Below are 27,287 nucleotides of genomic sequence, written 5' to 3'. Positions count from 1 at the left end.
GTCCTCTGCTCCTGGAATCTTCTCAGTACCCCTTCCAGGGAAACATCAAACGCATTCTTCATACCGGCCAACCCCTCTTTGGGGGTGGTGTACACAAACTTCGGTATATAGACTATCTTATCTCTCATCCTCTTCACTCTTTCCTCTCCCAGCCTTTCCAAAAGGGCTTGAATTGAGGTTTTGTTGTTCACAGCCCTTCTATCAATGAAAACCACTTGTACTGCAGGTAGGCCGTACGCCTCCAGAAGAAAACCAGTAAATGCCACTTGTACTACAGGTAGGCCATACACCTCCAGAAGAAAACCGGGATCGAACCGGCGATCATACAGTCGAAGATGGACTGTCTCATGAAGCTATCACCTCACGGCTTTACCTATAAACGTGTTGAAGGAAACTAAACGTGTCAAAAGCACATATGGACATATATCTAACCATAGGGAAATTAGATTTGTGTGCTTTACCTATAAAGGCTGCTCTCTGGTAACTCTGGGCTCTTCAACTCCGGCATCACTCCTTCCATCAACAAAGAGATAGACATAGACTTTATTTTTAGAAGCTATTTAAAAGAAACTGAAAGGAAGAGATGGAAGAAGAGAAACATACCTTCACCTTGTTGTGATCTTGTAAGAGCTTCCATAATACAAAGGGAGTTATCAGATTTCAGTGGCATTACAGACAACTGGGAGTAAAGGGCCCCACCTTGTGTTTCCATCTGAGGAGGAGCTAGAAAGAAGCTGGTTGGAACTGCAGGAGAAACAGTAGCTGCAGCTTGTGTTTGATAATAATGATGATGATGTTGCTGACGATGGTGTTAGTGATGATGATGATGATGTGGGTCTGTAGATGCATCCATGTTCATGTGAGGAGAGAGTGAGAAACCCAACCAGTTACTGTTATCATTATCATTATCATTCATGCCCTCTCTCTCTCTCTCTCTCTCTCTCTCTCTCTCTCTCTCCAAAGAGAGTTAGATTCCTACCAGGATCTATTGTTGCAAGGAATCCCAATCAATGGAAAACACAGACAAACCACATATCTTAGCAGTCAGGCCAACAATTCAAAAAACTAAACCAAAAAACAAGAGGAGAGAGAGGGCTCCTACTGACCTTGTAACACCTCTATACTGTGATACCGAGTCTCCTTTAACTTTGCCTGTAACATTGAATGTAAATACAAGGCCGTATTAAAAATCTGTAAAAGGATGCTAACAAAATTGAAACTAAAAATTGTAGCTACTAAAAGGATTTTGTAGAACTTAAGAAACTTACTTCTGCAATAATTTCAGCTGACGTTATTCCAGTTTCTTCTCTTAATTCTCTAAGGGCTGCAGCTCTTGGTTCTTCACCATCTTCAATACCACCCTACACAAAGAAATGCCAAACCTGTATTGAATTGTGCAAAATTCAAAGTTTAAATTATCTAACCAGATATTAGTATCGTTGGCCACATTGGTCTTCAGAAACAATATTTTCAACCATGAAACAGTCCATCAATAGTTTAAATTTGTTGTAAGTTGACTGATTACATCAAAAAAAATAAAAGGTGTTTCAATGATTTACATTAGTAGCTTCAGGCCTGTAAAAATAAAAGTAATAATAAATTATGAACGTAGAATTTATGTAAAAACAGAGTGGTAGGAAAATAAAAGCACACATCAGAAGGAAATCTCTCAATCATGCTTGTGTTTTAATATTCAGAAACATCACATATTTTTCTTTCTTTTATAAAATGTTACATATGACCACTTACTTCTTCGAACGACTCTCCTTTGGCTCTCAAAAGAACAAGAAAACCACTGATCATAGAAACAAAAGCTATTAATAAAGACAGAAAAACCATAATAACAGCACACCAAAGTCCAAATCCAACTCAGAAGGAATGGCCAACCCTCCAGATAATGATATTATCCAGAAAAGAGTGATGAAGGTAGGACACTAAAACTGATCATAAGATTTTACAACTCACATGATTATCAGTTGAAATTTTTTCAAAAAAAAGCTTAAAAATCAAAACCCATGACGACATTCTGCAACATATGATAACAAACTAAAATAAAAATGAAGTGACAAAATTTAAATGGGGGATGCATTGCTAAACCACTAGGTAGCCTAAATACTAATTAACAACATCAGTTAACAAAGAATCATAAATATAAACATTTAAAGAATAAATATCGAAATATATAAGAAATTGCTTAAATGTGTACAACAACACTTATTTAAACAATTAAATGTGTTTGTACAACATCACTTATTTATATAAATAATTAAAATTAAAAAGGAATTCACTGATCCATGACAGTTCTTAAAGAGATGGAACTTGCTGGTTCCATGAAAGGTAAGAAATTGTGAGTAAATGACTAGTTACGTTCCAACCACATCTTGTGTGTGGTGTATGATACATTTATTTATCCAACTCTTTAAGCAGGCGAGAAATGTTGAAATTTTCTGAAAATCTTAATTCTCTAGTTACATAATAAGCTAAAGAGAACAATTAACATTGGCAATGTAATTAATACAAACCTACTTTTTTTAAAGTTTTTCTGTTTGTATACCATGCTCAGTTTTTCTGTTTGTACAAGTCACATCCATGCTCAGTTTTTCTAGCTGTATACAATTTATGTAACCACACATGTAGATTGTATGAGTTAATGCCTGACTTATAATTTCTTAAAAAGTTATGCTAGAGCCAAATTAGTGTCTTCATCTAAACTTATAGATCTTTTTTTTTTTCCTTTTCTTTTTGAAAGGTATAAGACCATATTTATTATAGATAAATAAATCGTATAGACAAGATTCAATATGAGATGAATATGGATATGGATTTTCAGATGAATGTTCAGCTTCAATATGAGAATATACTTCCATGCAGTCTTGTGCTTTGCATTTATACACAATTTGTAATCTATTTCAAAGGCTACTTTTATCAATCAGCTGGTGCCACTTTGATTCTTTCTAGGCACAGAACAAGATGGATTTCATACTGTATAGAATTGTGCAGCAGTTGGTTTGATCAGTGGAATGTGAAGTAGGGACTGAAACAGTTATGTACGTCTAATGCATGCTCATCTATCCATCTTATGTAAGAATTGGCCCTTTGGGTCCATGTTTATCATATTTTCTCTCTTCTAATTTATAACAAACTACAATGTTAATTTAGCAACATATAAAAAAGAAGCATTGGAGTCAATCCCCAACAATGTTTTAATGATCAGATGGGACCAAACTGTCTTTTCTAATCAGATTATGAAGTTGGTCATCTATGCATGATGAATTAGTTCACCAAAATTCAAATTTGTCATTATGCACAATGGATCAGTTCACCAAAATTGTCTTCGATTTTAAATGGTACTATGAGTAAAAGGTATACTTGGATAGGAATATGTGTACTTTCCAATAATTGGAGAAAATTATAGACAGATAAAAGATTATATGAAGTACAAAATTTTGAAGAACTATCAATTATATAAATCAGTCTTTGCTGCACATCTGCATATACCTGGCATTCCGAAAATGCTATTTAGTTGCGTATATGAAACATACAGCAGTATCTCATGATAGAGCACTTACTCAACGTATACTGAATCAGAGTGTACTAAATTCATTTTTCAGAAGATGATCTCTGCTGCACAACAAGATCATCAGCAAAGTAATAGTCTCATTTTGCTATGTATTATATAAATTTAAAAAAAAATAAAAAAATTGCCTTCTGGAAAATTGAGTTCATCTCATTTTGCTATGTATTATATAAATTGTTGGTTATATTTTTAATCCCTACTAAATGTCATTCACTAATTCATATGATCAAATGAGATGAATGTATATATTCAATCAAATAAAATGAGTTGAACTCATTTATACGTGGCAACCAAACAGATCTTAAAGGATTTAAACGGTACCAACTTCTGGATACACACCTACATGCTTGAGATTGTGGTAACTCATCTAGCTTCCCATGAAATGCTAATGCTAGGTGCCCCTCCAATCACAATGCACCACTTGTTTTCAAGATCAAGAGCTTTTGTAAGAGAGGGACTAAAAATCTAGCCATTCCATCCATGAGGCGGCCACACATGTACACAGAAGCAGACAGACCAATGGTCTATATTCAACGTGCGTGCATGTGCCACTCACCCAATGACTGGGCCAGCTAGATTCTAGTATAGAACATCCACTGAGAAGACATTAGCAGGATAGAACCCACACAGAAAAGGTTACTGGATCCCCCAGATGGGCCACATCGACCCGTATGATGCAACTCTGTTTTGTGCTTGGAAGATGAATGATCCGGATTTAGCATTCCTCCTGCCTTCGCCAACATCTAGACGGGGCGTATGCAAGCGCCAATGACATTCTTGCAATGTCTACTGTTATCATCTCGTCTGCTAATTTCAACTAGTAAGGCTGTGAAATGTACTTTCACTAGAGAACGGATCACTCACCTAAAGCTTCAGCAAATAGTTTCGAGACGAGATCCTTAGGATGACAGGATGGATTGCAATGCAAGCTCCTGCTTGGGCTGCAAGGAAGACCAGGTCGATGCAAGGGTCGAAGGTGGCAATGTCTGCTGAAGCTGCCTCAGGAGATTAATCATCCGGCTCGCAGTTTGTTCAGTTGCCAGATCTTAGCCTGCACATATAACCTCAACAAAAACAGCATCAATCATCCCATTACAGATGTGTTACTCCAGCTCTGGTTAAACTTAAACAATGGTCATTTAGTACTCCCAAATCACAAGATTTACCTAAAATCACAGACCGTGTGAACGGCTCCGATGTCCTTCCTAGGAGAGCTTCTCTCCTCAAACCTCTCCTTCTCTTCTAATTCCTTCTCCCTCTGCCTTTGCCTCTCAGCGATCTCATCCAGCTTGGCTTTCTGCTCTGCATCTTCCTTCTTACGCCGTTCGGCCTCTGCCGTACAAATCAAACACTCACCATAGATCGGGAGAGGGAGGGAGAGTGAGAGGGAGATCGAGAGAGAGGGTTGAGATCGGGAGAGGGAGAGGGAGATCGAGAGAGAGGGTTGAGATCGGGATAGAGGGTTGAGATCGGGAGAGGGAGATCGAGAGAGAGGGTTGAGATCGGGAGAGGGAGATCGAGAGAGAGGGTTGAGATCGGGAGATCGAGGGAGGGAGATCGAGGGAGCTTGAGAGAGGGAGAGCGAGACAGAGAGGAAGACGCAGACGGCGGTGGATGTTAAATGAGGGATTAGGGCGTTTTTGCGTATGGAAATGAAGTAAAACATTTGGTAGTCTACAGTACTTTATAGTAATATGGCTCTCGAGCCATTTGAGGTCCACTCAGAGGTTAATAATAGAATCCATTCCGTCCATCTGTTTCAAAATAAAACAATAAAGTATAATAATAATAAATAAGAACATCCAAGACTCAATTAGGACACACCAACAAAAAAATTGAAATAACAGCGTATAGCAGCAATTAGTCCAGTACGGCTGATTACCATTTCAAATAGAAACGGCTTAGAGCCGTTTCTGAACTAAAATCCCGACCGTACCAGACGGACAATTTTGGTGTAGTGAATTAAGATAAGGAAAAGAGGGATAAAGAGATAAAGAGAGAGTAAATGCTTTCGTGCATGGGAGGGAGAAGACTACCGATAGCCATCTTTACAAATTGATGCCATGCTTTAGACCCGTAGGGTTGGTTCCCGCAGCGAAAATGGTTTTGCCATAGTTGAGATTTCAATTTCTAATTAATGTGAAACGATGCTACGTGGTTAACAACAACACGTAATGTATTTAAAAAATAAAATAAAATTGTATAATGGTCTACGGGCCCGTTTGGATAGTTATCCTGCATAATCAGGAATGAGTCTAATCCCAATTTCAGCCGCCAAATGCCCTCTGTGCCAGATCTACTACATTGAAACCAATCTTTCCTCGGTGGACTTAATTACTTTTTCCCCAACACCACACATACACACCACATGGCCCACCTCACCTGAGATATGCAGACCTTACCATGGGGTCCACCTTGATGTATGTATTCTATATCCACGCCGTCCATCCGATTTGCTAAATCAATTTAGGGCACATGCCCAATAATCAACCAGAACCAAGTCTCAGGGTTCAAGTCCTTGCCTTATGGTAGACCTTTTTCAACTTGAGGTCCTGGGGTGACTACCTATATATAAGTGGTGAAATCCCACTATGGCGTGAGTGCGGGAGTACATGGGGTACCGTGCGTGTGTTAAAAAATAAAAATAATAATAAAATGCTTTAGGAAGCTTTTAATGGTAAGGGTGTACAACCACCACTGCGGTCCACCTGAAATTTGGATCTGCTGCGTTTTTAGGCTCATGTCCTAAAATAAATTGTAAAAACGGATAGACGGAGTCGATTTAGAATTCATACATCAAAGTGTGCCCTACAGTAAGGGCGGCACCATCTTGGCTGATGCTTATTGAGCGAATTAGCGTAATATTTTTACCACCAGGGTCTTATCCAAGTGGTGACCAGATGGAAAGCTCAGATCTCAGAAAAATGTGTTATGTTGGCACGTGTGATTGTGAGTAGATGAGATATGGACTACACACGTGTGAAACTAGGAAATCTGCACTTTTTCAGCTGGTACATGGGAATAAAGATGCACATCTTCCTTGCTTGCGGGGAGAAGACTCTTTCCTCTTACGTTTGGCTGTTCTGCTTTTGGCGTGCTATAAATTAATATACGATGATGCTTGATAATAAGTCGTAGATTTGGCTCGTTTGGTGTGGTGACGTCAAAGCTTATCTTTGAAGGGCGCAAAACACTTGGAGAGTGGGCCACAAGATCCGGCCACCGTTGAATCTAGTAAGTGACCCATCTCAGCCCCTTTGGCCACAGACGCGGATTGCCTAGTGATGCTGACAGTAGCTGGCTACTGCTCCGTGCTCTGATGTGCCCGCCAGTGTGCATTTTATACATAGCGTACATCCATTTTTTAATATCACTTTATAGCATGGACTCGAAAATGTGTCAGGTCCAAATCTCAGGTGAACACACTACTGGGATCACCAACATTTTGGATTAAGCTGATATTTCTGTTTTCTCCTCTTCCAAGTATGCCTGACCTAATCAACAGGTTGGATGGCAAATAAACAGGCTACTATTTATGTTTTCCCTTCGTGGAGGTCTCTATGACCTAATCAACAGTTTGGATAACAAATAAAAATTACATTGGGCCGTAGGAAGCTTTTAATGGTTGCCGTTCAATCACCACTGTTTTGCCGTGGTGTTGTTCAGCTGAGATTTGGAACTGCCTTATTTGTGGGACCATGTTCTAAAATCTGCTGAAAAAATGTATGGCTGCATTGATATACAAGTCATATATTGAGGTGGTCCCACGGTCAGGGTTGCACCCACATGGCTGGATCCTGGGTGGAAGCTATGCAACGTCCAAAATTCGGTGATGTTAGTTCTTCTTCTTCTTCTTCTTCTTTTTTTAATTTTTTTCTTTTTAACACATGCACCTGACACACACACCCACGCACACTGCCGTCGCAGGATTTTACCATTTATGAGTATTGAACCCAAGACCTCATGTTGAAACTCCTCAGAGTCTACCACTGAGGTTAAGGATTCAAACCCGGGGAGGTTAGTTCATCTGATAAGCCTCAAACATAGGAAAAATGGACAGCTTTAGAAAATATGCCAACAGTCCATGTTCAGGCTACATGTGTGGACCAAATGATGACTGGACCAACACGATTTGTGGGACAAACCCACCTGATACGGACCAATAAGTCTTGTTGATCCGGAACGGAATAGGACCGGCGAATGCGTCGATCAATTTGTACTGACCACCTGATGGGCTATTAGAGAGGTGGCAGAACTCATGGCAATCAGCTGTTTCTGGCTGTCGGATCCATGTATCATGGAACCGATCTTACTGTTAAATGTCATCACCACCTCTCTTGAATATTTCGGAGTCTTCCGGAAACTTCCAAACATTTTTGAAAAATTTTAGAATTTTCTAGAACCTTTTGGAAACTTCTAGAGTTTGATAGAGTTTTCTTGACTCTTCTGAAATGTTCCAGACTATGCTAGAACCTTTCGGATTCTCTTAGAATGTTCCGGAATATAATAGAACCTTATATGATATTTGGAAGCTTCTAGAACTCGTTAGAGTTATATTGATTCTAGAATCATCCATAGCTCTCTATAAATATGGAAAGAGTCTCATTTGTATATAATACAAAAACATAAAAACAACAAAGAGTGAATTCAAGAGTGAAAGCAAGGTGTCCAAGTATTAAGAGTTCAAAAGAGTTTTTCCTTGTGTGTAAGAGTTGTTGTGTATGTTGTAAAGTATACTCTTGTTGTGTATAAGTATTTGTAATAAATAAAATTATATTTACTTGTCGTGTTCAACTCTTCAATTTGATATCAGAGTAAGGTTTGGTCGGGATCCTTTTTTAAGGTGATCGTGCACAGTTTAGAGACTGTGAAGTTTGTTGGCTTGCTTGGTAAAGGGAGTGATAATCATACCAAGTCACGATGGCGGATCTTGCGAACACAACAAGCGGAGTTACGAGACTTAACAACCACAACTATCAAAGTTAGAGGATTCGCATTATCTCCTACCTTAAAGGGCAGGATTTGTGGGAGGTTGTTAATGGGAATGAGATTACCCCACCTTCTAAAGAAAATGCTGAAGCACTCCGAAAGTGGAAGATTAAGGCCGGGAAGGCAATGCACGTGCTCAAGTCAACCATTGAGGATGAGTTGCTCGGGCAAATCAAGGATGACGACACACCCAAGATGGCATGGGACACCTTTGCATCATTGTTTTCAAAAATAAATGATGCTTGACTTCAATATTTGGAGAATGAGTTAATGTTCACCACCCAAGGAGATTGTTTAGAGAAGGAGATAGATTTTGATGAACTACTCAAGCAGTCTAACACAGTCACTGACGAAGTAGTTGCTTCCTCAATAGTGACAGAGACGGGTGAAATAGTCCTTGCCGCAGTTTCCAATCAAGGAGCTATCAACTACAATGATGATTAGATCATTGATTCAGGGTTCTCAAACCACATGATAGGTGATAAGAAGAAACTGTCAAGTTTATCTGCCTACAAAGGAGATCGGGTGGTGGTAACAGCTAATAATTCAAGGTTGCCGATAACTCACGTAGGCATGACTACTATCACACCTCGATTTAGCCCTAATCAAGTAAAGTTTCGAGATGTTTATCACGTGCTAGAGATGAAGAAAAACCTGTTGTCAGTATCACAACTGACATCTTCTGGGAATTATGTAGTATTTGGACCGGAGGATATTAAGGTGTACTGAAACTTAACCCATTAGGTACGCCTATCATGGAAGGACGACGCTTGGAGTCAATCTACGTAATGTTAGCTGAATCAGCTTATGTAGATAAGACTCGGAAAAATGAGACTGCAGATCTCTGGCATGCACGTTTAGGGCACGTGAGTTATCATAAGCTAAAGATAATGATGAAGAAGGCTATGCTCAAAAGTCTTCCCTAGCTGGATGTTCGAGAAGATATAATTTGTGTAGGGTGTTAATATGGCAAAGCACACCAATTGCCATATGAAGAATCAAAGTTTAGAGCTAAAGAACCCTTGGAGCTTGTCCACTCAGACATGTTCGGACAGGTAAAACAAGCATCGATTAGTGGCATGAGTTACATGGTGACCTTCATTGACGACTTCTCAAGGTATATTTGGGTTTACTTCATAAAAGAGAAGTCAGAAACTTTATTAAAATTTAAAGAATTTCGGGAAAATGTCGAAAGTGAGTTCTATAGAAGGATCCGATGCTTGCGAACGGATAATGGTGGAGAGTATACGTCGAAAGAGTTCTCAAATTATGTAATATAAGTGTAGAATTCGACGACAATTGACTTATTCGAGCACTCCATAACAAAACGGCGTTGCTGAAAGAAAAAATTGTCATCTTGCAGAGATATGTCGAAGCATGCTACATGCAAAGAATGTGCCCAGCCGATTCTGGGCAGAATGCATGCAAACAGCAGCTTATGTGATCAATAGGCTACCACATGCAAAACTAGGCTTTGTCTCACCCTTCAAGGAACTATGGAACATAAAGCCCAAGGTGAGTCACTTCCGAGTCTTAGGATGTGTATGCTATGTGTTTGTGCCTGATCACTTGCGTAGCAAGTTTGATAAGAAGGCGATTTGTTACATCTTTTTGGGCTATAGCAGTGAAAAGAAAGGGTGGAAATGTTGCAACCCTACAACTAGTTGGTGCTACATATCTAGAAATGTTGTCTTTGATGAAGCCTCATCATGGTGGTCGCCACTGAAAGAGTAGCTGCCAAACTCTCAAGACTTAGAAGATGATCTACATGAGAAGATGGGGGAGACAAGGGAAGGTGAAGAATCTCCTAGTTCAACTAATGAGTTGATGCCTACAGTAGGAGATGGTGAGCAAGTGCCTAATCTGTCTGGAACACCAGATAAATCGATGAGTCCTTGGCAAACTGGAGTACATTAAAGTAGTTCAGAAGAGCTTCGGCCGAGTCAACAGGAGGTTGCAGTAGACAACTCACCACTTAGGAGGTCGACTAGACAGAGAAAGCCTAACCCAAGATACGTGGAGGCTGCCTTAGCAGAAGAAGAGACCGTGAAAGAGCCAACAACATTTAAAAAAGCATCCCGAGACATAAAATGGCAGAAGGTGATGGAAGAAGAGATTAAGGCATTGAATCAAAATCAGAATTGGGAACTAGTTCCAAAACCCAAGGATGTGAAGATCGACAACCAAGTTACAAACATACTCACGAAAGCAATGCTAAGTTCACCAAATTCAAAAAAGCAACTTGACATGATGACCAAGGCAGAATTGTGAGAGTTGGTGCTGAGGGGGAGTGTTAAATGTCATCACTACCTCTCTTGAATATTCCGGAGTCTTCCGGAAACTTCCAAATATTTTTAAAAAATTTTAGAATTTTCTAGAACATTCTGGAAACTTCTAGAAGTTGATAGAGTTTTCCTGACTCTTCCGAAATGTTCCGGACTATGCTAGAACCTTCCGGATTCTCTTAGAATGTTCTGGAATATAATAGAACCTTATAAGATATTTGGAAGCTTCTAGAACTCTTTAGAGTTATATTGATTCTACAATCTTCCATAGCTCTCTATAAATATAGGAAGAGCCTCATTTGTACATAATACAAAAACATAAAAACAACAAAGAGTGAATTCGAGAGTGAAAGCAAGGTATCCAAGTGTCACGCCCCGAAATCCGGGTATAGAGTGTGCACCCTCAGACCTGAGTTTCAGTTCGTAACTCGTACACAAAGTGTACTAATTTAATTCATTAATCAGTTTAATCAGAGATGATACCTATATTCAGTATAAGGTCTATCATAATCTCAATCACACATGCATAATACTTAGCACCAATCAACTAAACATATATAAATCTTGACGACTCTTAAAATAAAATAAACTTTAAAATCATTCATTTATTATACCATTATAATATAATGATATTTATTCCATGCTAACATTATTACAAAGAAATAAATCTAAATAATTGCTTAAAATCTCAAAATAAATGCCAGTATGCATTATTCGTTAATTAAACTGTGCTAACAAAATAAAATATATAATAAAAAATTTTCTAATGCCACCACTTCATCCTCGGATAAGTATGGTCATGTTTCAGGTAGGTCGTGTTCAGGTATAGTAGATCCTTCCGATTCTTACGGCACATCATCTGCTAATAGCTCCTCTGTACGATTTTTCCATCAATAAAAATGTAAGCTGGGCAGGCTTAATGATATAACCCAGCATGGTTCATAATCATAACAATTAAAATAATACATAAATACATGTACAAAGATATGAATGTAAAATGATGTATGAATACATCAGATGGGATGATCATCCATCTGCTTGGGTTGGAGGTCGTCAACCCGCATCCACCCGTTGGGTAGGCTTCCACTTTTCGGTAGGCTTGGGCATAGCCCGCATCTAGTAACGCTCTACTAAGATCGACATTTCTTTCAAGGAGGGCCCCTAAGATCGACCATGTATTATGCAATACAATGAATGAGGGATGATATGTAAATGCATATTTTTCATATTTGGCATAGTTGTCTCGATTAAAATATTCACATATAAATTTATCATACAATTATCATATCAAAATATTCAAACCAGTAAATCAATCAAACAATCACAATGATTTATTTTAATTTTAATGAATTATGAGACAAGTTAGGTTACTCACCTGAGTTTGGTAGTATTGACTTTGCAATGTAATTAGGTTAATTTGAATTCCGGGGTCCTATCAATTATATCAACGATATTATTATTCATTTATTTGTATTACATGGTGGAGCCCACCTTTGATTAACATCTTAAAGCTAAAATCTAAAACCTGAAATTGAATGTCAAATAATTAATCGGGGTGGCCCACCGGATGATTGGATCATCCAGATTCTTGAGGTATTATCATATTTTGCCTTTACACATTAGATGGATGGTGTGGATCTAACCACACATACACCGATGGCCCAACTCGACCTTCTACACCAAGTGATACCAACACTTACGTAAAAATCTAAGATTCCTTTATTAAACACTTTTAGATCCGACTAATATGGCCTATCTGATTGTTAGATTGATCTAAAAATTATGGCCCTTGTATATTTTGGCCTTAGGGATCATATATCTGTAGAGATCTATCTTAGCATAATCAGATTCTATCCATTTAATTTATTCCTAAAATATTACTAATTAGACCGAAATCATAAAAACATCACTTTTTTAAAATTGACTCTACACACCTATACAATAATGGTGTGGATGATCCACGCCATCCATTGTATAGATCAAGAAAAAATTAACAACAAAATAAAAAGTTAAAAAGATCTAACGATTGGAACTTACCTGATCGAGCCTTCTTAAAATTTCTTCTTCCTTTTACTTTAGGGCTTCCTATCTCTTTTTTTTTTTTTTTTAATACAGAAACTTTTCGTATCCATTTTTAAAGAAAATTCTCATAAGATAGGATGAGCACATCCTCCCTTATCCTGAATTTGAATTTTTTTATGATATTTGATAAAAAATTTATTATTATTACTTTAAGAATCGATTCCTAAACCTCTCTCTCAATTAAGAATTTCACTACCAACTCAACTATTGACTTGTTTTTATTTTTTATTTAAAAATAAAATTTTTAGATATTTAATTTAGTTTTTTTTTATAATGTACCAAAATTTAGGGTTATTACACCAAGTATTAAGAGTTCAAAAGAATTTTTTCTTGTGTGTGAGAGTTGTCATTCAAGAGTGATAGTTGTGAGTGTTGTAAAGTGTACCCATATTGTGTACAAGTATTTGTAATAAATAAAATTACATTTACTTTTCATGTTCAACTCTTCACTTACTTCTAACATGTTTGATATTTTTGCCAAGATGGAAGAAGGAAGAGTGGAAGTATTTTCTAAGCCTGTGAGAAACTTGTGGAATAACTGGGACGTTCGGGTCTTCGTTCTCTGTAGTCTGTTGGTGCAAATCCTTCTCATCTTCTTGGTGACCCTACGCAAACGGACGGCATCAAAGCCACTCATCATATTCACATGGTCCCTCTACCTGCTTGCCGACTGGTTGGCTGTTTTCGCACTGGGCCTCCTCTCCAACAGCGTAGGGGACACGTCAGATACAACCGGTGGCAACAGCAAGCCCGGCGTCAAAATCATGGCCTCTTCTGGTGGTCCAAAGCACAACGTTGAAAAATCCTCCAACAACAACGCTCTAGCCTTCTGGGCCCCCTTCCTTCTTTTGCACCTCGGTGGACCTGACACGATCACGGCCTTTGCGATGGAAGACAATGAGCTGTGGCTTAGGCATTTGCTTGGAGTGATGTTTGAGGTTGGCTTGGCTGGTTACGTTTTCTTGCTTTCCGTGCCAAAAAACAAGCTCCTAGCCCCGACTCTATTCATGTTTGTTGCTGGGATTATCAAGTATGGAGAGCGGACGTATGCGCTCTACCTCGCGAGCATGGATGGCTTCCGGGACTCGATGCTTGAAAAGTTGGGCCCCGGTACGAACTACGCCAAGCTTATGGAGGAACACCAGTCGAAAAAAGAGGCAGGGATCCCCGCGCAGATAGTGAATAGCACAAAGCCCGAAGCCCATGATATCGAGATGCAGCAACAGGAAATGGACGAATTGACGAGAATGTACAAGGCTCACCGCTTCTTCAAGAACTTCAAGGGCCTTATCATTGATCTCATGGCCAGCTTCCACGACCAGGTAGAGAGCCGCAACACCTTCCTGAGGTGGTTCCCAGAGGACGCGTTCCGGGTCGTTGAGTACGAGCTCGAATTCATCTACGATGTGCTCTTCACTAAGGCTGCCGTGGTGCACAATATCGTCGGCTACATCTTACGGGCCATTTGCTCTTGCTCGATCATGACTGCTTTCTTGCTTTTCTTCTGCACCAACAAACGCGACTTCCTCCCACTCGACATCGCCATCACCTACACGTTGCTAGGTGGCGCTATTGCCTTGGATTTTGTGGCTTTTATCATGCTCCTGATCTCCAACTGGTCTGCCGTCAAGATTCCAATGCTCGGTCCCATAGTCTTTAAGATCATAGCTAACTTACTGCCTCATGATCGATGGTCCGTATCCATCATGCAATATAATCTGATAGACACTTGTATCCCTCAACATGATCAGTACCTGAGACGGATTGCTAATCGACACACCCTCTGTGGGAAGTTCTTTGAGGCCTCGTACATCCAGAAGGCCTTGGCTGTGCTGCCATGCAAAATGTTGGGTAACCTCATGAAGGAGATGCAATACACCTACCATGTAGCTGTCTCCGAAGATATGAAGAATATCATCTTTCACGAGTTGAAGAAGAAAACCGAGATCATGAAACAGCCCAAGGCCGTCCGGGGCCAATGGGCCCTCGAGCAGAGGGGCTACCTCAGTCAGTTTGGCGACAGCATCCAGGTCGAATTCGATGAGAGTCTGCTAAGGTGGCATATCGCCACCACCATTTGTTATTACACCAACGAGGACGTTGGCAAGACGCCTCCCACAAATAACAACAGTAAAAACAAGGGACCAAACGACCTTAACCAAGAAAATGAAGCAGTCAACCAAGAAAATGAGGCAGTCCCCATTTCAACAACCATACATCGCCGACTAAGTAAGCTTATATCTGATTACATGATATATCTTCTCGTCATGCAGCCTTCCATGATGTCATCATCGGCCGTGATTAGGTTCCTGGAGACCAGTGCTGAAGCCCGAAAATTCTTCCTCCGAAAGCCATTTAGGGAGAACCCGTACCTTGCATCCCCCATTTTCTGCTCTTCCCAATATTCGGAGGAAGAACGGGAAAAGGAACGACAGTCCGCATGCGAAGATCTACTATCGGTGAATACGGTAGCAGATCCCATCGAAGTGAAAGGAGACTGGAGCAAATCGGTGTTGTTCGATGCATGTATTCTCGCGAAGAAGCTGAAAGATAAAGTGAAGGTGACGCAGAGATGGGCCCTGATCTGTGAGGTATGGGTTGAGATGCTATCCTACGCTGCATGTAACTGTAGCGGGATAGCCCATGCTCAACGCCTTAGTAAAGGTGGAGAGCTTCTCACGTTTGTATGGTTTCTAATGTCTCACCTGATAGACCCGGGCCCTGGTAGGGCTAAACTAATTGTAGGTAAGTGATCATCTCTTCTATTTGCTACACCAATACAGTAAGATTTGAACGACTATTATTCGACCAAGATAAATGTGGACAGAAATTTTCTTGGCCATCTAAAAGGCTACCACGGCTTTGAAGATCATGTGTCACACTCATCAGGTTGGCCACAAATTCGATTATGTGCAACTGGTCATACTTTGGATGCACTATATTGAGCCCAAAGAAAAGTATCATATGTGCCCATCATTCATCAAACCACGTACAAGAAGTAAGGACTTGTATAAAGTGAGATCTGGATTACCTACTGACGCCAGTAGCGACTGGATGGTTCTCTGTGGGCCATCATGATGTATGGTTCTCTGTAGGCCCATTATAATGTATGTGTTTTATCCACGTGGTTCATTCATTTTTTCAGATTATTTGAAGGCATGGGCTAGGAAATAAAGTAGATACAAATCTCATGTGAATCACAGCACAGGAAAAAACGGTGACTCAACACCCACCATTAAAATCTTTCAGGGGGCATAAACGTTTTGTATGAAGCTGATGTTTGTGTTTTCCTTTCTTCTCATTCCGTGTGACTTAATCAATAGGTTGGATGGAAAATAAACATTACAATGAGCCTTATGAAGTTTTTAATGGCGGGCGTTCAATCACCACTATAATCTTGTGATGTGGAACACTTCAGATTTGGATGTACTTCATTTTTGCGCTTGCTGTAACAACTCAAAATTTTATGGTTCCCTAAATTTTAATTTTAATTTTTTTAAAATTAAAAATAGATGAAATCAATTGCAACCACCCTCACTGTTATCTTATCCATCTTACTCAAGGAACTATCATTTTTTTATAAGAGCGGTGAAGGAAAAAAAAAAAATCAAGAGAGAAAAGATAGGGCAAAGAGATGGATAAATGGGAAGAACGGCTTGCAAGATTAGTATTTAATTTAATTTAATTTTTTTAATGTTATTATGATTTGGGCTGTATGATGGATGGTGTGGATTTCCTATGGGTGTAATGTATGTGCACATATATCAATAAGTGTGTATATGTATAATGCACCTTAGAGCACCTAACGCATGTAAATAAGTAATAAAATCAAACAATTAAAGACTTGATTTTACTTGAATTACGTGTTAAGCTTATTATTGCATGTATGGCTTGATCAATTCGGTCCATTAGATTCTCATGACCAAAATATGACAAACCTCTAAAAATTAGGCCAAATCAACATTTGGATGGGCCATAAGAATCAAATTAGAATTTATGATATATCGGCCATTGGAAGATCTATCAGGGCTATAGGGACTTTCGATGAAGATACTAATTATTTCGACCATCCAAAAATAATTGGGTGAACCAACAAATAACTCGGATCTTAGATAGACACTTAGGAGGGTCCAAGATAAGGAATATATATATATATATAGATTAATGGTGAAAGAATGGTCGGTGTTGTTCACGATGGTACAGGCCACCAGAATCACGTATCTTGTTCATTTTTTACCAGTGTCCTAAAACGACATTGGTAAATTGGTGAAGGGAATAGATTTAATGTATACACATTATGTATGGACCACCAGGAAAAAATATAATAATATAAAATATAAATAAAACACTCTAGTGTACAAAAGTGAAGTTTATGTATTTACGGATCTGGAATTGATCCGGATTGGTGGGCCTTCTATACGGGGCTTTCTTAATGTAAGTGACAAATTTATAATATCTATTGATCTTGTCACTTAATAAGAGACTTAGAGTTGGAAAATTTATTCGAAAGAAAACTCATGTGAACCATAATACCTTAAATAGTGAAAAATAAATGGTTATCATTGAGTAGTCGTGTGGGCTATAGAAGTGTTGTTTTGATGAGATTTTTGGGCTCACCTTTATGTGGGGATTACCCGTCTCACCCATGGCTTAGATTATCTTAGGACCCATTCAAAAATAATAATAAATAAATAAATACAAATAAAAAGTTTGGTTCTAACGTTGAAACGAACTGCAGTTTCTAACATTGGAGACCATCTTGGGATATGAGCTTGTGGACACATAGTGATATATGTATTATATCTACCCCAATCTATTTCATTTGGAAGGCTACTTTGGGATAGGAGTGTAAATTTATGACATATCCACAAATTGTGTTGCCTATATAGTAAGAAAACAATGGAGGTTGTACCATAAGCTTTTAGGTTATTACATGTCCCACATATTTCGAATTGGATTGAAATTTGTACCCAATGGTCAATACGGTCATTTAAAATATATGTATTTTATATATAATAAGATATAATATTATATTGTATATATGTGATATATATATATATATATATATATATATATATATATATATATCTATATATATATATATATATATATATATATATATATCTACACACACACACACACACACACAACAAAAAAGAGGGTTTTTACCGATGAAACCTTTAGCGACGAAATTTTTTTTCGTCACTTAAAGTTTACTTTTACCGATAAATTTTTTTTTCTTCGCTAAAGGGTGTTTTGAATTTTTGAAAACACAAAAAGTTGAGAAGTTTCCTTTTAGCGACGAAATTAATTTCGTAGCTAAAAGCCACCTTTAGCGACGAAACTTTTCATCGCTAAAGGGTATTTTAAATTTAAAAAAAAAGCAAAAAAGTCGAGAAGCCACCTTTAGCGATGAAATTAATTTCGTAGCTAAAGGTGGCTTTTAGCAACGAAAATTTTCGTCTCTAAAGGGTGTTTTAAATTTTTGAAAAAACAAAAAGTTGAGAAGTTTCCTTTTAGTGACGAAATTAATTTCGTAGCTAAAAGCCACTTTTAGCGATGAAAATTTTCGTCGCTAAAGGGTGTTTTGAATTTTTGAAAAAAATAAAAAGTCAAAAAGATTCCTTTTAGCAATGAAATTAATTTCGTAGCTAAAAGTCTCCTTTAGTGACGAATATTTTCGTCGCTAAAGGGTGTTTTGAATTTTTGAAAAAAACAAAAAGTCGAGAAGTTTCTTTTTAGTGACGAAATTAATTTCATAGCTAAAGGTGGCTTTTAGCGATGAAAATTTTCATCGCTAAAGGGTGTTTTGAATTTTTGAAAAAAACAAAAAAGTCAAGAAGTTTCCTTTTAGCGACGAAATTAATTTCGTAGTTAAAAGTCACCTTTAGCGACGAAAATTTTCGTCGCAAAAGGGTGTTTTGAACTTTTGAAAAAACAAAAAAGTCAAGAAGTTTCCTTTTAGTGACGAAATTAATATCGTAACTAAAAGTCACCTTTAGTGACGAAAATTTTCGTCGCTAACGTGTGTTTTGAATTTTAGGAAAAAACAAAAAAGTCGAGAAGTTTCCTTTTTGCAACGAAATTAATTTCGTAGCTAAAGGTGGCTTTTAGCGATGAAAATTTTCGTCGCTAAAAGGTGTTTTGAATTTTTGAGAAGACAAACAAGTCGAGAAATTTCCTTTTACTGACGAAATTAATTTCGTAGCTAAAAGCCACCTTTAGCGACAAAAATTTTCATCGCTGAAGGGTGTTTTGAATTTTAACAAAAAAAAATTCGTGCTGTCTTGAAAATGTTCGCGGTAAGACTTTTACCGACGAAAATGTTCGTCGGTAAAAGTGTTTTTCCTAAATCTTTTTCCCGACGGCTGAAAACCGTCGGTAATAATGTTCAATGTCTGGATCAATAGACATACTATTTGATATATATATATATATATATATATATATATATATATATATATATAGAGAGAGAGAGAGAGAGAGAGAGAGAGAGAGAGAGAGAGTTTTTATATATATATATATATATATATATATATATATATATATATATATATATATATATATATATATATATATATATATATATATATATATATATATATATATATTAAAAGGTAATGTTTAAATGATTTGTAATATCACATGAAAAAGAATATTAAGAAGTTGAAATTTTAACAATATTTGAGAAAAAATTTGAGAACAAAATGATGCTTTTGAAGAAAAAATCGGCAATTTGAAATTTTTGAGAGAAAAAAAAAATATGAGAAAACTTTTGAGATTTTGAAAATAAAAATTTAGAATTTGTATTTTAAATATTTTTTGAAATATTTTTTAATAAAAATGATATTTTGTTAAAAGAAAAAAAATATACATTTTGAAAAAAAATGTTATTTTTAAAAGGAAATTGAAATTTATCTGTGAAAAATAAAATTACTAAATTATTATGCACATCCACTAATTGAACCTTTAACTGTTTTTGAACAATCTGATTAGTCTAGATTGAAGAGTAAACAACTTTAGATGTTTAAATCAAAATTCACTCAAATTATTGATCAATTTTATTTGCCCAATATCTTTCTCATATGTAGCATGATTGGGGCGAGTAACTAGTCAAATTGAGGGTAATGATCAGTAAAATAGAGTGAATGGACCAGACATGTAAAATGGGTCAAATATTCTGGTCAAAATTGTGACCCAACTTATTGACCTCGTGAGAACCTAGCTAAGAATTGATGTTAGTAAGTTTTGTGAGCCTCATCATGATGTGTGTTAAACATCAACACTGTGGATTTGATGTGTCCCCTTTAGGTTATGACATATCTCAAAAATCATCAGTAAATGAAACTCAAGTGGGCCATACCATCTAAAGCTAATTGAAGACATCCTAAAAATATATATAAGCACTTGGTGGGGCCCACATGAGTTTTGGATATGTGAATCACATTTAGGCAGGCCCAATATATGATTATGAATGTTTTAAGGAAACCCCTCTCCATTATATTATGTGGTGTGGCCCACATTTAGGCTGATGTTTGTGTTTTCCTTTCATTTATATCTTTTTAATATTATGAACATGTTGGATGACAAATAAACATTACTGTGGGCCCAAGGAAGGTATCAACGGTGGAAATCATTATTCCACACTGTTTTGTGTAGCATGGTCCACTTGGGTTTTGGTTTTTCCAAAAATTTGGGATAAACCCACACCGTTCATTCATTTTTCGAGATCATTTTATAGAATTATCCAAAAAATGAATCATATCCAAAGATTAAATGGACCACACCACAAATAAGGGGAACAGATCCGCTCCTACACCATCCAATGGCTGGTGGTTAATGCTGTGTGGGCCCCACCATGATGTATGTGTTTAATCCATGCCGTCCATCTATTTTTAAAGATTGTCTTATGGCATGAGACAAAAAATAAAATTACTAAATTATTAGGCACTTCCACTAATTGAACCTTTAATCGTTTTTAGTTAATCTAATCAGTTCAAATTGAAGAGTAAATAACTTAGATGTTTAAATCAAATTTCACTGAAATTGTTGATCAATCTTGTTTGACCAATATCTTTCTTATGCATATGCACTATGATCAAGGTGAGTAACTAGTCAAATTGAGGGTAATGATTAATAAAATAGAGTGAACGGACCAGATATGTAAAATGGGCCAAATATTCTGGTCAAAATTGTGACCCAACTTATTGACACCTTGAGAACCTAAGAATTAATGTAAGTTTTGTGGGGGCCATCATGATGTGTGTCGAACATCAACATCGTGCATTTATTGTCTCCCCTTTAGCTTATGAGATATATCAAAAATCATCTGTATATGAAACTCAGGTGGGCCATACCATCTAAAACTATGTGAAGACATCTAAAAAAATATAAACAGTATAATATTGGATGTCATACCATTTTGGGGCCACAAAAGTTTTGGATCAAGCTGATTTTTGTTTTTTCCCTTCATCTGGCCCTGTATGACCTAATCAACATATTGGATGTCAAATAAATAGTACAGTGAGCCTTAGGAGGATTTTAATGATGGGTATCCAATTACTATTATTTTCATGTGGTGTAGTGCACCTGAGACTTCTATGGTGGGGTCCACTACAGATTTTTATCTGCCTCATCCTTTAGTTCATGACTTAAAATGATATCTTAAAATGGATGGACGGTGTGGATATAACAAATACATCATAGTGGGGCCAACAAAACTTAGTGTCGTCACCATATGGCGTCCAAGAGGGAAACGAATTGGCTACTCCCCGTGACACCAGACCCATGGCTGGTGGTCGGTGCTCTATGGGTCCCACCATGATGTATGTGTTTCATCCATGCCGTCCATCCATTTTTACATATCATATTAGGGCTTGATATAAAAAATGAGAGGGATATAAATCTCGGGTGGACCACACCACATGGAAACAATAGTGATTGGATATCCACCATTAAAACCCTCTTAAGGCCCATTGTACTTTTTATTTGACATCCAATCTGTTGATTAGGTCATACAGGCCCAGATGAAGGGAAAAAAATATCTGATTGATCCAAAACTTTATATGGCCCCCAAAAGGTTTTTAATGGTCAACGCTCGTTCAACACTGTTTCCTATAATGTGGTCCAGTTGAGATTGGGATATACCTCATTTTTTGTCTCATACAATAAAATGAAATGGAAAAATAGATGGATGGCAGGGATGAAACACATACATCATGGTGGGGCCCACAGAGCACCGACCACCAGTGCGTTAGCCGTAGCCCTAGCCCATAAATCCATCCGCGAAGAATGATTTTTGATGGTGGACGTCCAACCAATAATGTTTTATGATTGTGTGGTCCAAAAAAGATTTATTTCAATCTAGTTTTTTGTGATCTTGTACAAAATGATTTCTTGAAATCGATGGACGGTGTGGATGAAACAAATATATCATGGTGGGGCCCGTAGAGCAATACTAGGTCCAAAGATCGGCTTACCGTTTTGGATTTCAAGTTTTGAATTGTGAGTCTTGTATTTTGTGTAAAATGGTGGTGACTCGTCCATAACAATAGTGGATAAGATATAGAGTTATCCAGACCATTCAAATAATTGGTCTAGTTTTAAATAGTAAATTTTTATGCATTTTATTATGTAAAAAAATCTTAACCATCCATAAAATGGTCTAATGTATGTACAGTCGTTAATAGAGTTTGTGTTGTAAATAATGGTAAACTCGCAATATACAGATATGAAATTTTTATCTAAAACCATCCAACGCCCGCTCCCCTTATCCCTCTTTTCATCTTTTTCCCTCTTTCCTTCATCTTCCATCGACGAGAAATCCTCCCAGGGCTATTTGAGGATCATCTTCGATTGACGAGAAATCCTCCTAGGGTCGTTTAAGCTTCATCTTCCATCGAGCATCACCTTCAAACGGAAGGCCCTGCGTTCCGTTTCACCTCCACTGAGGTATATTCTACTTTCCCATTTCATCCCTCCCTCGAATTGTATTACAACAGATTTCTCTAATGCATCTCTTCCTTTTCTTCTCCTTAATTTCCTTACAAAATCTCCTGCATGCATTTCCATCAAAATGGTGGACCCCACAGAACGCCTGACAACACCGTCCACGTCTAGTTTTTTTTTTTTTTTTTTTTTAAATTTTAATTTTTAGGTGGATTTGTTGCGGTTGGCAGGTTGTCCAGATGAGATGAGTGGGCGCAGCCTATTCTATTGATTATTTTTAGTCCAGGTTATTGAGATGCTGCCAATGGCATGGATCATTTCATGGTTCAAAGCTGGATCTACAATGGGTTTTGGGCTGCCTATTGCATCTGAGTCTGAAATAGTATCCATCCATATGCTTATCAATGCAACCCATTGTTTAAGAGAATGTATGCTATCTCAAGGGGAAAGTTGGAAATAAAAAATCTCGAGGGGATTGGTCCTTTTTAATATAGGTGTGAAGTGATTATATACTATATTTGTAAGGACAGGTAATTCCCAGTTAAAAGAGGTCTCAAGTTCAACTACTTAGTCTATCAGTTGGCACACCCACCAGGTAACTTCTAACTTTTATGTGTGTGTGCCACAAGAACCGTCCAACATGTTAGCCCTTTGATGAGGATCACCTTGTAAAAATAGGAATGACGTCATGAATAGTATGGATATGGGGGCATTGCTGGTGGATGGATGGAGAGGAGAGAAGGGAAGAGCAAATGATCTATTTTGGGATTGTAGAGGGAAGAACCCCATGTTTTGTTTATAGTAGAAATGCAAGAGATCTGGATCCATGAGCAGCTTCCTTTTACTTTTATATATGTGACTTCAACTTATTAAAAATTGAACAGTTGTTCATATGGACTTTGAGGAAAACTAACAGTAATTTAATAAAAAGTCAGGACTTTTGGAAAGGGGGAAAAAAAAATCTTGGTTGTCTTCGAGTCAACCAGCACACATTCATCTGCCAAGCTTCATTCATTCTAGACTAAATTCAAATGAAGGAGAAACAATGGTATTAAATCAACTATATAGTTAATGCAGAGATCAGTCTTGTATTTTCTTTTTAAAATAGAAATATGATTGCTAGGAGTTAGAGCTGTACACGAGCAGACTAAGGCTCGAGTACTCGCTCGACTCGACTCGGAATGCTCGACTCGTACTCGACTCGTCTGAGTTAGAGCCGAGTACGAACGGGTTTCCACGACTCGTTTAGATTACGAGTAGAGTACGAGTCTAGAAGTACTCGACTCGGTACTCGACTCGGTACCTGTGTATATAACTCCGCCCGAAAAAAAAAAGCCCTACCCGCCCGTCATTTTCCACAGCGCCCAAGCCCCAAACCCTACCCCCACCGCCCCACGGCCCCACCCGTCCTTTTCAAGCAGCGCCACCCTTCCCTCCCAACCAGCATTCAAAAAAATCTCTCTCTCTCTCTCTCTCCTCTCCCTCTCCCAGCGGCCAGCGCCCGTCCGGTCGTCCCTCTTCTTTCCTCTCTCTCTCTCTCTCACTCGCCAGTCGCCCACTCGCCCCTATCCCCTGTCCGGCGGTGCTTGGTTCGAAAAAAACTCTCTCTCTCTCTCTCTCCTCTCCCTCTCCCAGCGCCCGGTCGGCGGTCCCTCTTCTTCCCTCTCTCTCTCTCACTCGCCCCTAGCCCCTGTCCGGCGGTGCCGCTAGTCCCTGCGGCCTATCAGGTGCCCCTGTCCGGTGACGGAGCTCATCCCTGCCACTCGTCCGGTGTGCCGCAGCTCGTCCCTGCCAGGCTGCCACTCGTCCCGTCGTCCGTCATCGCCCTGCCCTGCACGCAGCTGCCGGTCGTCCCTCTTCTGCTCGCCCGGTAAGGTGTGGCCGTATGGGGTTTATTTTTTTAATTTTTAATTGCTAATATATGTTAGAAATTGTTAATATAGTTTGAAATTAACCTGATATTTGTGTTTTCTCTTGATATCATGGTGAATTGCTAAGTTCAGTTTCCATTTGCATACATGTTGTATCATTGAGTGAATGTAAATATTTTGTAAATATTTATATTAAGTGAATGTGATCCGAGTTGAACTGATTTGAATCGAGTCAAGTTTGAGTCAAGTTCTAAGCCTACTCAAGTTCGAGTTAAGTTCTAAGCCGAGTCGAGTTGACCGAATTAACCAAGCTAACTCAGTTCATGTACAACTCTAGCGTACAAATATAAAAGTGGGGCATTTTAAATTGACTGAAAATGGATCACAGATCTAAGGGTTAGGATTTTCCACGATAGAAGATGCTTGTGCATCCACCATTCATGTTTTAGCCATTAGATCAATTGTCTGAATCATGAACGTGGGACTCACTCCAAAAGCTCAGACAACGATGCACGTAGAGTTCGTGCATATATGTTGTATCATTGACTGTATTGGTCTCATTGTTGATTTTCCTTTTCTCCAACTATAATTTACATTACATGTACTTGGTTTTCTATAGTACGAAATATATTGCAACAACCCCAGTTCATCGCGGTAGGCGGTAGCCCACTCTTGATTATCGCCGTTCATCATTGTACACAGGGCAGGGCTGTGGATTTGAAAAGGTAAATTACACAGTCCTATCACTTGATGTACGTGAGAGTGCAAACCCAGGACAGTCCGGATCCATACTGATAGGAATGCAGATTAAATGGTATTGAATTTCATTAGGTAGAATTAAAATTGTATATGAGTCAAACCAAGTTGGCCATCAAAATTCCTAGCCTGCCCTCGGTCTCAAATTGGCCATGTGGGCCCAGGTCAAAATATTCAATTTGATCCTGTATGGTCAAAATATAGTTTTGGGATTAACCTGATATGTTAATATAGAAATTGTTTAACATATGCTAGAAATTGTTAATATAGAAATTTTTTAATCAAAGGTGAACATCTCACTCCCAATTATTTACTTTAGTGTGTGGCCCACCTCAATTACAACTTACAAGTCATCATTTTGTTTGTTTGTTTATTTCTAAGCCTATCGTGGGTCTTCAATTAATATCATGGTGGGCCTATCAAAGTCAGAGTAGCTTTTGTTTATAAAGATCTTTAAATGTGATCCACTTAATAAGTGGATAGGGCTAACAATTAATGAAACTGTTAGTGTTGAATGCTACCACTTTAAGATGCCTTTGGTTTTTTATTTGACATTTTGTTATTAGTTAGTTAGATGATAAATGTCAATTTCAGCATGCTCCATTGTTTGCATAGATATGAATTATTTGTATTGTTTTAGTTGTAGACTTGTAGTATAAGATAATCGGTTGCCCATTTGAGGATTTCTATGTTGTCAGACATAGATTCAGTGTGTTTTTGGATGCATAGAAATTCTCAAATTGTCCCTTTTTGGACAATTCAGGGTTAGATAAATTGTAATGTCTTCATTTATTCCAATTTAAATGCATATGCCTGTTCTGGTTTCGTCTCTTCTTTTTCTCTCTGGATATATTTCATGTATTTATTTCCGTCGTCAAATGTCCACACTTTATGTTGATGATTGACATGAGAATCAAATACAAGATTAATATATTCTGGAGAGATAAGGGGAGATGCTGCCGGAATTTCGGCGTAGCATTTAAATTGAAAAATGAAGCATTACAATCTATCTAACTTTGAATAGGTGACTGATTTAGACAGTTAAGTAATTATGCCCGTCTAGCGGTCGGTCTAGCCATCTAGGACCCTAACCCCTAGGTATAGCCGTATAACATATCGAGAACTTTATTTTATAGATGGCTAGTCAAGACGAAAGCCCAAATATCCCTGGAATGGGTGCATCGGCCACATCTCCTCTAATAGTAGAGGGTGACACAGACACGTCAACCGCATGTAAAGGGAAGAAGAAGAGATCAGCAGTGTGGGATGATTTCGAAGATGTGACAGTTAACGGTGTACTGAAGATAAAGTGTAATCACTGCAAAGGGTTATTCAACAAGATTCCAAGAGGATCTACGACACATCTGATTAGACATTTGAAGACGTGTCCTAAGAAAGCAAGACTTCTTCCTCCTGGCCAACAGATACTGTCATTTACGAAGTCAGAAGGGGACGACTCCCTAGGCATAGTGTCCACTCATAAGTTTGACAAGGAGAAGTTGAATGAGTGGTTTGCTAGATTAGTGATTTTGGAAGAAAAACCTTTCAGAATGATTGAAAGTAAAGGATTTAGGGCTTTCTGTCAATTCCTTAATCCTCGGGCCGAGAATGTCTCCCGCGTCACAGTGCAGAGAGAAAGCATGAAGATGTACGCAAAGGAGAAGATGAAACTGAAAGAAGTTTTGGCTTCAGTGACTAGAATAGCTTTGACTTCTGATTTATGGACGGCATCCAATCAAAGAAAAGGATATATTTCATTAACCGCTCACTATGTTGATA

At 38.1% G+C, this 27,287-nt stretch overlaps 1 protein-coding gene and 1 long non-coding RNA gene across 4 annotated transcripts; one reads left to right on the top strand and one right to left on the bottom strand.

Moving 5' to 3' along the window:
* Nucleotides 1-252: 252 nt before the first annotated feature.
* LOC131220664 (uncharacterized) lies at nucleotides 253-1,385 on the bottom strand. Of its 3 annotated transcripts, XR_009158767.1 has the most exons (5): nucleotides 1,269-1,385; nucleotides 1,107-1,146; nucleotides 604-985; nucleotides 462-513; nucleotides 253-373 (listed from the first exon to the last, which is right to left on the bottom strand). It is a non-coding gene; the product is annotated as an uncharacterized LOC131220664 (long non-coding RNA). The 3 variants fall into 3 exon arrangements; XR_009158766.1 differs by lacking the exon at nucleotides 253-373 and having other exon boundaries at nucleotides 380-513; nucleotides 1,107-1,152; XR_009158765.1 differs by lacking the exon at nucleotides 253-373 and having other exon boundaries at nucleotides 380-513.
* A 5,335-nt stretch (nucleotides 1,386-6,720) lies between these two features.
* LOC131221860 (uncharacterized) lies at nucleotides 6,721-16,174 on the top strand. The gene is made up of 2 exons (XM_058217156.1): nucleotides 6,721-6,811; nucleotides 13,416-16,174. The coding sequence occupies exon 2, from the start codon at nucleotides 13,416-13,418 to the stop codon at nucleotides 15,684-15,686; it is 2,271 nt and encodes a 756-aa protein (XP_058073139.1). The 5' UTR covers nucleotides 6,721-6,811; the 3' UTR covers nucleotides 15,687-16,174.
* The last annotated feature ends 11,113 nt before the right edge of the window (nucleotides 16,175-27,287 follow it).

Source organism: Magnolia sinica, chromosome 12, assembly GCF_029962835.1.
Source record: "Magnolia sinica isolate HGM2019 chromosome 12, MsV1, whole genome shotgun sequence".
Taxonomy (NCBI): domain Eukaryota; kingdom Viridiplantae; phylum Streptophyta; class Magnoliopsida; order Magnoliales; family Magnoliaceae; genus Magnolia; species Magnolia sinica.
The sequence above is the reverse complement of the archived record's forward strand: the minus strand, read 5'-3'. Positions and strand labels throughout refer to the sequence as shown.